Raw genomic sequence first — 10,358 nt, forward strand, 5'->3', positions numbered from 1 at the left:
GGCAGTACTCCACACTCACCGGCAGTACTCCACACTCACCGGCAGTACTCCACACTCACCGGCAGTACTCCACACTCACCAGTAGTACTCCACACTCACCAGTAGTACTCCACACTCACCAATAGTACTCCACACTCACCGGTAGTACTCCACACTCACCGGCAGTACTCCACACTCACCAATAGTACTCCACACTCACCAATAGTACTCCACACTCACCGGTAGTACTCCACACTCACCGGCAGTACTCCACACTCACCGGTAGTACTCCACGAAGGCGACGCGTGCCGACAGCACGGTGAGGTCGGCGCTGACGCCCCCCCAGCCCGGCAGCCCCTGCAGCTGCAGGACGATGCTCCCGGCCAGCTGCTCCACCAGCTTGAGGGTCTGCACGTAATCCCCCCGCGGCGCCAGCACCTCGTTCAGCCGCGCCAGGTGCTGCTCCAGCCCCCCCTGCATCTGCAGCGTGGTGCCTGCAACCTGGCAAAGGAGGGATGGTCAGACCCCCGGGATAATCATCACCCCAGGACGCCACACTGCTATCAGCCGCACACCTGGAGGAGACGACGTGCCGCATCCATGGGATGCTCTTCCTCCAGGGCTCAGCCCCCCGAGCCCAAGATGGATCCATCCTCCAGGACAGCCCTGCCACGGCCACCCCAGCCCTTCCCATTCTGCCACAAAGGTCCCATTCTGGGGGGTGACGTCACCCTCCCGCACTCAGCACAGCACGGCTGCCCCGGGGGCTTGGCTGGAGCAGCCGGACATCCCTCCAGCTCCCTCCCCAGTGTGCCAACCAAACACAGGATGGGGGATTATCCCCCCTGGGGGACCTTGCCCGTGGTCCTACCAGCGAGTCGATGCCGGTGAGGGTCTGGTTGGCGTGGTCCAGGGCGTAGAGCAGCTGGAACACCCCGTCGTTGGTCTCGCTGTTCCCGTAGAAGCCGATGCCGACGGCAGCGCTGGGGGCAGGGAGGGGACATGGTTAGAGGGGAGGGACACACTGGGTACAGACCCACCCTGGAACACCAGCTGGACAGGGGACACTCCCTGGAACACCCTGGGTTTGGGGGACCCCTCAGCCATGGCAGGGCAGAGCCAAAGCGATGGCACAGGGACCTGCTCCCACTGGTGCCCAGGGACACCTGGAGCTGCTCCACAGGCACACAGAGGGTCTGAAGCTCCTCCCGCCAAACCCTGGGAGATTGAGGTGGAGGGGCTGGGCCAAGCAGATTAGGGGAATCTGCCGTGCTTCCTGATTGAACCTGCTGGGAGCACACGGAAGCCGCTCCATGCCCCCAGGCAAGCTCTCAGTGGTCCCTGTGGTGTTCCCAGATGGAGCTGGGCTAGAAGTCACATCTGGCTCCAAGAAATAGGGTGCTCCTGGCTGTGCCCTGGCTGGGCACGTGCCCATACATGCCTGGCTCATGCAGGGCTGCTCTCTCCCTGTGCAAACACCAGCCCGTTGGCCACCATTAGCCCCTTAACGGCTACCAAGAGGCTGTTGGGGGGGGTTCAAAGCCCCCGGGAGCTGCAGAGAGACCCCCTGCCATGGTGGGGGAGTGAGGGGGGGGCACGCTGAGCTCATTAGAACCATTTCCCCGTTCCCCTGTTTCCCTGCTCCATGGCAGCCATCTCGCCCCGCCCTGGCAAACCAGCCCCTTTGTCTGCAGAGAGGGTCGTGGCCAGGCAGCCAAACAGCCCCCATGGCCCATTCTGTCCCCTTCCAGGCCAGGAGTGTCTGGGGGGACACAGGATGGCTGCTGGGGAGTCCTCCCGCCCACGGGCTGCCCCAAACTGGGGTGGGCTTGGAAAGCCTCTGGAGCGGTGCTGGGAGAAGTGTCCCCTTGTCTAATTGCTGTGGTCGCAGTTAAGGCCGGACACAAGGGACCTGCCAGCTGGGTCAGGCTGCCGCCCGCCATCTGCTCCGGGCTGGGATTAGCGACCGGCCCCGCTCCCGCCCGGGATTAGCCGGGAAGGCAGCACAGCCGTGAGGGGACGGGGCTGGCCCGCAGCTGGTCCCTGGGGCTGCCCCAGCAGCTGCACGGGAGGAGGCTGGGATGGACCACATTTAATTGCACAGATCTAATTAAAGCGACTCGTGGCTGGGGCGCAGCGTCCCCTCGGTGATGGGGGGACAGCACTGGGCCCCCGTCCCCGTCCTCACCAGCAGATGAGCCCGGCGGTGACGGCCATCCAGGTGACGCAGCAGGAGTGGGGCTGCTTGGAGTCGGGGTCCTGGTCCCTCTTGCAGCAGCACAGGCAGATCAGGTAGACGGCGAGGAAGAGGAGGTTGAGGCCGAGGCACACGGCGGCCACCAAGCCCAGGAAAAGCAGCGACTGGGAAGCAGAGAGGGGACAGTCAGCGGCCGTGCCCGTGACCCGCACGTGTGCCCGGGATGCGGCCGCGTCCAGCGCCCCATGGGACCGTCACGAGGGGAAGAGGAAGCGTCCCTGTCCCCGTCCCTGTTCCCCTCCCCATCCCCACGCGGGGGCCACCAAGCCGCAGGTCGGGGGGCTGGGGGTGCAGCCGCCCCTCGTCGGGCGTTGAGGCACCGGGACACCGGCGCTGCCCCCCCGCCTCATTTCGGGGTCCCTGCGGTCCGGGACGCCGCGGGAGCGCGGTGGGCGCCAGGAGCGCGGGGCAGGGGGTCGGGGGCGGCACAGGCAGGGGTGACCCTGTGCCCTCCCCGGGGCCGGGGGTGCCGGTGCGGGCTGTCCCGGCGGGGGGGCCGGGCCATGAAAGGCGCTTTGTGCGCCGAGAGATCAGAGCTGGCTCCGGGCGCCGCCGGGGCCAACAGAGCGGGGAGAGGGAGGGGGGAGAGCCCGGGGAGAGCGGGGGGCGCGGGGCGGGGGTCCCGGCGCGGTACCTGCTGGTAGTCGGGGTCCTGCGGGCGGAAGGCGGAGGGCACGGGCTGCAGGCGCGGGCCGCGGTGCGGGAGCCCGTGCAGCCAGGCCGCCCACCAGGGCGCCAGGTAGTCGGCGCGGGCGGGCCCCATGGCGGGGCCGGGGGCGCGGGGGGCGCCGCGCGCGGGGCGCCGGTGCCGGGCGGGGGGCGGCGGTGCCGCCACGCCGCGGGCTCTGCCCGCCCGCCCCGGACACGACACGCCCCCGGGCCCGCCCACCGACCACGCCCCGCCGGCACCGCCCCCGGCATGGCGGAGCGGGGACAGTGTCCCATGTCCCCCCGATCCCAGCGCACCCCGTCACCCCCCGCTATAGGGGCACTGCGCCCTGTCCCTCCCTCTTATAGGGCGGCACTACCCGTTCCTCACTGATATAGGGGGGCGCTGCACCCCATCACCCTCTGCTATGGGGGCAGCACAACCCAACCCTGCCTGCCGTGGGGTCACTGCAGCCCAGCACAACCCCTCCCTGCTATAGGGGAACCCCACCCTCTCACCTCCTGCCAAGGACCAGGCGCTGTGGAGGGCCCGGCCACAGGGGACAGACATGCCTAATCCAGTCCGGGTTTTACCTCATTCCGTACTCCAACAGAATCCAGTCCAGATTTTACATCATCCCGTACTCCGGCAAAAATCCAGCCCAGGTTTTACATCATCCCGTACTCCGGCAAAAATCCAGCCCAGGTTTTACATCATCCCGTACTCCGGCAAAAATCCAGCCCAGGTTTTACATCATCCCGTACTCCGGCAAAAATCCAGCCCAGGTTTTACATCATCCCGTACTCCGGCAAAAATCCAGCCCAGGTTTTACATCATCCCGTACTCCGGCAAAAATCCAACCCAGGTTTTACATCATCCCGTACTCCGGCAAAAATCCAGCCCGGGTTTTCCCCCACCCCCCAAAAGCGGCCCCGGGACGCCCCGACAGAGGCACCGCAAGGTGGGAAACCCCCCAAGGTGACACCAGAACAGTGTTTTATTTATTTATTTGTTTATTTATTGTAACAAACACAGAGGATCCAACAGGGGAACGGCCCATCCCGGCTCATTTCAGCTCCTTCACCGCCAGACCTGTGCAGGAGAGAGGACATGGATTGGGGGGGGCTCAGCCATGGAAGGAAGAGGTGCCAGGAGCCCTCTGTCTCCACTGGGACCATCCATGAAAGTAGTGCCTGGAGCCCTCTGACTCCCTGGGAATGCCAAGCGCTGATGCAGGCAAGGGTGGTGGCACCAGTTCAGGGTGCTCCCCTCAATCCCAGCCACCCCCCCCAGTTCTCCTGGGATACCTGGGGGCAGGGACTGCTTCAGCTTCTCGGCCTTCTCCTTGTCGGTGATGACCAGGGTGTAGAGGTACCGACTGCAGCGCACCTTGAACTTCACATTGTCCTTGTTCTTCTTGATCTTGACGGCTGGGGGGGGAGGGCAGGGACACCCCAGAGTCACCCCAAGGAACCCCAACCCCTTCCCCGAGCAGAGCCCTCCGGGTAGGAATGGTAGGAAGAGCTCAGTGGTGCTTCCCCAGTGCTCAGCTCTCCCTTCCTGCCCACACCCTGAGTAACAAAACATTCCCGAGGGATCCCATGACAGCCCATCCAAACAAGCCAGAGTAGAGGGAACACTCCTCAGGTGTTGTTAAAGAGGGAGACAAGGCAGTGCAGGTGTTACAATTATTGTCACTTTGTGTTGGCAACAGAACTCTCCTAAGGATGAATCACCCTGTGTTGTGACAGAGCTCCCTGACAGCCCAGGGCTCTTCAGAGCAGGAGCTTATTTGGGAATGGCCCCAGAGAGCTGCACCTGGGGCTTGGCAGAACACCCTGGGGCAAGGAGCAGTGGGAATGGGTGGCTAGGGACACTCTGAGGAACCGTCTGGACCCCAAGCCCCTCTGTTCACAGGGGTGATCTCGGTCCCCACGGAGCCAAAGCCACTTCGTGTCACCCACAGATCCCCAGCACTTGTCCCTCCGTGCTCCCGAGCCCAGGAGCTGCTCAGTGTCCACAGGCACCTGTGCTGGACCATCCCATCCCTGTCCCCCAAGGACCCTCCACTAACACTTGGCGTCCTTCCTCCGTGCTGTCAGCAGGAAGTCCTTGATCTCCTCAATCTTGCGAGGCTGGGAAGGCAAAGAGACTCATGGGATCATGGAATGGGGTGGTGGGAAGGGTCCTGAAAGCCCACCCAGTACCACCCACTGCCATGGGCAGGGACACCTTCCACTAGCCCAGGTCACTCTAACCTGGCCTTGGACACTCCCACAGTGTGTTCCCAACCCAAAGCTCATCCCCAACTCACGCTCTGGCTGCCTCGAGCCCCCAGGACCACCCCCGGACCCCCTTGAGGCCCCCAGGATCCCCATTAACCCCCAGGACCCCCCTTATCCCGCACCACGCTCGTGACTGAACAAGACAGAGACCTCCACCCTCCCTCCCCCCAGGGAAGGACACCCCCCTCATCCCGGGCCAGACAAGGACCCCCCAACCCTCGGGGGGATCCCCCCGTTCTGCACCGTGTCCAGAACCCGGCAAACCAGAGCCCCCCCTCCCGCCCTGCCCGGGCACAGACAGGCCAAGGACCCCCGGGTGGATCCCCCCCGCCCCCCGCCGGGCCCACAGCACAGCCCCCACCCCCAGGAGCCCCTGCCCGCCGCCCCCTCCTCACCATGGTCCCAGCGCGCCCTCGGTCGCTCCAACCTGCGGCACAAGCGACGCAAAATGGCGTCAGCGCAGCCCCGCACCCACCGCCCCCGCCCTCCCCGCGCGCCACCGAGCCCCCCCGCGCCCCCTGCCCCCCTCCGCTGCCCCCCTGTCCCCGCGCCGTGCCCCCCGGCCCCGATGGCCGCGGATCCCCCGCCCCGCCCGCTCCGCCATCCCGCACCCGCCGCCGCCGCGCACAAGCAGGAAGTGACCGCCGCACTTCCGCATCCGGGCACTATATGGCCTACGGGGCGCGCGGGGGGACAAACTGCGCCCGATCGCGAGCGTGGGGGCGCTGGCGGCACCTGCGATGAGTTGGCGCGGGCTCAGCCCCGTCCAGTGAGGGCAAAGCGGGGTGTGAAGTGAACGATGGGCTCTTCCAGCCTCCTAGATCCACCCGTGCACTGCCGGGAAGGTGGAGCAAGGCTGTCAGCGCGGGCTGGTTTCAGTTTCACGAGCCTCAGTTTCCTGAGCCTCAGCCTCATCTCCCACTCGGGATGATCCATCTAAGATTCCATTTTGTTCCTGTGCCAGCACCCCCCCCCCCAAAGATGCTGGGGCTCGATGATTCGAGTAGGGCTGTAATGGACCAGTCTCACCACAAGAGAGAGCTTCAGCCCCGCTCAAAGCCCAAACCCACCCCTAAACCCCAAACCCACCCCAAAACTCCGGCAGTAATCCTTGGGGGTGGGTGGCGGGGGCGAGTGACCCCATCCTGTCCCTGCGTCCCCATCCCCATCCTGCCAAGCCCTAAGTGGGACTGGACCAGTATTTGGGGGTGCTGGGATGATCCCAAGGGGGGCTGGGTGGGATCAGCAGTGTCTGCCCCCACTCCCCTGCATCCCAGTGCACTCCCCACACAGTGACATCCCCCCTGTTTCTCCCAGTACCACCCTAAGCCCAGTGACTGGGAGGAAACCCACAGCTCCCATCCCAGGGCTCTCACCCAGGGGAGGATTTTGGGGTGGGATCCTTCTCCCTCTGCGCCAAACAAGCTTTTTAATTGTTTGATTTACTTCTCTCCTCTCTGATGGGCTGATCTACTCCGCTGCCTTTTAATTGCTCCCAGACTCGAGCCGTTTTTCGTGTTTTAAGGAAGGCTGAATGGGGTAATTAAACCCCTCGCAGAGTAAATCAGCAGCGCCGGGGAGGAGACAGCCAAGAACTGGAGCTTTCGGCATAATAATAAAACTAAACTGGCATGAAAAGCACCCGTTTGGCACCAGAGCTGAATGTTGATGCCAGGCTGGGGAGGGGGGAGGCACCGACAGCCCCAAAATCACCTGGTTTTCATCATGGAGTCATGGAATGGTTTGGGTTGAAGGGACCTTAAAGATCACCCCATTCCACCCCCCTGCCACGGGCAGGGACACCTTCCACTATCTCAAGTTGCTCCAAGCCCTGTCCAGCCTGGCCTTGGACACTTCCAGGGATGGGGCAGCCACAGCTCCTCTGAGAAACCTGTGCCAGGGCCTCACCACCCTCACAGCCAAGAATTGCTTCCCAATACCCCATCCAACCCTGCCCTCTGGCAGTGGGAAGCCATTCCCCCTTGTCCTGGCACTTCTCAGAGGAGCTGTGGCTGCCCCATCCCTGAAGTGTTCAAGGCCAGGTTGGACAGGGCTTGGAGCAACCTGGGCTGGTGGAAGGTGTCCCTGCCCATGGCAGAGGATGGGATGGGATGAGATTTGAGGTCCCTCCCAAGCCAAACCATTCCACGATTCCATGATTCTGTGATCCCTTCTTCTGCATCATTAACTAAGATATTAAATAACACTGGTCCTGGTACAGCCCTCTGAGGGCCACCACTGGTCCCTGATGTTCACAGCCGTCCAACCAATTCCTGATCCATCTCCAGCACATCCATGGAATCTATCTTTCTCTCCCAAAATGCACCTTGGCACCACCATCAAAGATGGAGGTGGGGTGTGAGGGTCAGGGGGTGACCGTCCCCCCATCCCCTGCACCCCCCAAACAGCATCACTCCCTGGGAACAGAATCCCTTCTCCTGCCTTAACAACACTGAAGAGCCGAGCGGGCGCCTAAACCAACAGAAATAATTCATGAGAGTCATTAGCTGCTCGAAGTGGGGCTCTTTTCATGACCGACTTGAAATTAAAAAAAGAAATTAATAATAAAAAAAAAAAAATCACCACCAACCCCAAACCCCACCGCGCTTGGAATCCGCAGCTTTTCCAGCACATCAAATGCTTTTCCTGCCGCCTCCCACCGGCCCCGGCTCCGCCGCCGGAGGAAATTCAATTAACGGCCTTAATTCACCCGCCGGCTGCTGGTTTTATATTGGAAAATCCTCCCCATTCCGCTCGGGAAGCGCCGTGACCGGATCGGGGGGTGTTGAACCCTGTGTTTTGGGGGGCTCGTGGCACCTTGGTGTGGGGACTGGGGACCAGGTCAGTGAAGAGCCTTCTTCCTCCTTCTCCTCCTCTTCATTCTCCTTCTCTTCTTTTTCCTCCTCCTCCTCCAGCAGCTCCAAAGGCTCCAGGAGCTGGAAGTCCATGGAAAAACCCTCCAAAACCACTGAGTCCAACCTGTGCCCCATCCCCACCTTGTCCCCCAGCCCAGAGCACTGAGTGTTATGGCCAGGCGTTCCTCAGACACCTCCAGGGATGGGGACTCCACCACCTCCCTGGGCAGCCTCTTCCAATGCCTGGCCACCCTTTCCATGGAGAAATTCCTCCTGAATTCCACCCAACACGTGCACATGGAGCAGGGTGTCCCTGCACCAGTCCCAGCATGGTGGCACTGCTGTCACCACCCAACCCCTGGTTTGCTCTTCCCGGGTCCCTCTGCACAGTGTTCGTGCTGGGAGGTGCTGTGGGAGAGGTGGGAGCTGGCAGAGGGAACAGGAGACACGACAGGACATGTTCACTGGAGATTCCCTGTTCCAGCTGCAGCAGGATTTGATTTCTCCCCCAGTTTACTGGAATTTCTCCCGCCAGTGCAGAGGAGAAAGGTGGATTACCCAACCCAGTGCCGTGCGCCAGGAGCATTCATCGTTACCAGCGACAGGAATCTCTCCCCAATCCCTCCCTATTTCCTTCTTTCTCCCCTTTCACTCTCAATTTCTTCCTCCCTCAGATTCCCACGAAGGGCCCTGGCAGCACTGCAGGAGCTGATCAATCCGCTCCTGGTGCAGCTCCCACGGCCTCATCCATCAGCCAGGCTCGTTCGGAGCATCCGGAGCTTCATGGGCAATTTGGGGCCCAAACCAGCCCATTTGGAGCCTCGGTCATATTTTCTCCTTCTCTTCCCCTTTTGTTCCGTGTTTGCGGAGGACAAAGGCAGGCACAGGCTGGGGGGGGGGCGGGAAACGGGCAGAGCAAATCCCGAGAAACAAAGCGCCTTTCCATTTTCATGGAAATGCCCTGCAAAGGAGGGAGCGAATTTGGGAGGGAGGGGACACGGGGCTGGGGGAAAAGCTGCGGGAGAGTTGAGTTCAGTCCCAGCATCGTGGTGTGGCTGGAGCAGGGAAAAGGGGGATAAACGGGCTGGAAGTTTTCCCGCAGGCATCGGGCACCGTTTGAAGCTCTGGAATATAGATATATTTTTTAATTAGGGATGGGTTGGGCTGGATCCTGCCTGGGCAGAGCATCCACATGGGAGCCAGGATCAGCATCCAGATGGGGAGTGGCTCCCGCTTTGCCTCCAGCTGTTTTGGGGGGCTGGGAGAGGCTGGAGCTCGGGGGTGACACCCCAGTGTTACCCACTGCTGTCCCCTCTGCCCCTCAGAGGGGATGTACCCTGGCTGGGGACACTGGGCAGCGTGTGAGGTGCTGTGTCGTGTCCTGTCCCCACGTGTCCCTTCTGTGACCCCCGATGTCCCCAAACCCACGGGAGGTCACCGTTAGTGACCAGAGGTGACACCAGCCCACATGCCCAGAGGCTGATGGGGGTGCAGGGAGACCCCCCCCCGCCCACGGGTGCTGCAAGGAGGGGGGGGTGGGCAGACCCAGGGGTCCCAGACCAGGGTCCCGGTGGGTGCTGGTGGGCACAGGACACAGAGCAGGCAGGTGTGACACCGATAGGTGACACCAGTGATGGCACTGCCGGGGCGAGGACAGAGCAGCTCCTGTCCCCCCTCTCCGCTCCAGCCGAATTTGGTGTCATCCTGCAGAGGAAGATTATGGTAATTTTCCTCCCCCCTCACGCATAATTTTCCGACCGGGCTGCAGCGGCGGCTGTGGGAGAGGCTGGGTGATGGGAATGTCATCTGCGATTCCATTATCTCCTCCTGCCTCCCTGCTTTCTTTTTCCTTGCGAAACCTTCATCAAAATCTGTCGATCTAATTAGGACAATTACAGCGAGGGGACAGCTGAAACCTGCCCAAAGCCTCCTCGGCGAGAGGGAGGACTGGGGTTTGGGAGGGGGTTGGGAGGGTTTAGGGATATTTTTCTGGGATTATTTTGGTGCTGCAGGGGGATGGATGGGGTTGGAGGGTCCCAGCCCCACGTGATGCCCCAGGGCTCCTTCCTGGATCTGGTTTTGGGGTGCATGGCCCCAAGGGGAAGGAAGCAGCCTCAGATGTGTCCCCTTGGGTATGAAACCGTGGATCCCCCTCATGGATCCTGCCAGGAGGATCCACGGAGTCTGCACGTGCTGGTGGCAGCTCCGTGTCCCACCTCGCCGGATGTCACGAGCTGGAGGGGTCTCAGTGCCTCTCTGGGGGCAGCTGCCACCCCTGCGCCTGGCACACCTTGTCCCCCATCCCCGGGGGTCTCCGCCGTGCTGCTCAGCGA

General features: G+C 62.4%; 3 protein-coding genes across 4 annotated transcripts in view; 1 reads left to right on the forward strand and 2 right to left on the reverse strand.

Annotated features, from left to right (window-relative positions):
* Positions 1-1,684, forward strand: part of BTBD17 (BTB domain containing 17) — a 16,765-nt gene extending 15,081 nt beyond the window's left edge. The window contains exon 4 of the transcript XR_001874268.1: positions 1,674-1,684. The gene's annotated coding sequence lies outside the window, so the exon portion shown is untranslated. The remainder of the gene's footprint in view (positions 1-1,673) is intronic.
* Positions 1-2,999, reverse strand: part of TTYH2 (tweety family member 2) — an 8,293-nt gene extending 5,294 nt beyond the window's left edge. The window contains exons 1-4 of one of the 2 annotated variants that reach the window (XM_017812159.1): positions 2,871-2,999; positions 2,168-2,340; positions 851-962; positions 260-480 (exon numbers count right to left, since the gene is read on the reverse strand). In XM_017812159.1, the coding sequence (XP_017667648.1) occupies positions 260-480; positions 851-962; positions 2,168-2,340; positions 2,871-2,999 (635 nt within the window). Of the gene's footprint in view, positions 1-259; positions 481-554; positions 652-850; positions 963-2,167; positions 2,341-2,870 lie in introns of those variants that run through there. The other variant, XM_017812160.1, reaches the window with a different exon arrangement.
* Positions 3,000-3,876: 877 nt separating this feature from the next.
* Positions 3,877-5,839, reverse strand: RPL38 (ribosomal protein L38). Its single transcript, XM_017811878.1, has 5 exons — positions 5,782-5,839; positions 5,566-5,597; positions 4,960-5,020; positions 4,193-4,315; positions 3,877-3,977 (listed from the first exon to the last, which is right to left on the reverse strand). Exons 2-5 carry the CDS (start codon positions 5,566-5,568, stop codon positions 3,952-3,954), a joined length of 213 nt encoding a protein of 70 aa, XP_017667367.1. The 5' UTR covers positions 5,569-5,597; positions 5,782-5,839; the 3' UTR covers positions 3,877-3,951.
* Positions 5,840-10,358: the final 4,519 nt, after the last annotated feature.

Source organism: Lepidothrix coronata, unplaced genomic scaffold (assembly GCF_001604755.1).
Source record: "Lepidothrix coronata isolate B3197 unplaced genomic scaffold, Lepidothrix_coronata-1.0 Scaffold34, whole genome shotgun sequence".
Lineage (NCBI taxonomy): Eukaryota > Metazoa > Chordata > Aves > Passeriformes > Pipridae > Lepidothrix > Lepidothrix coronata.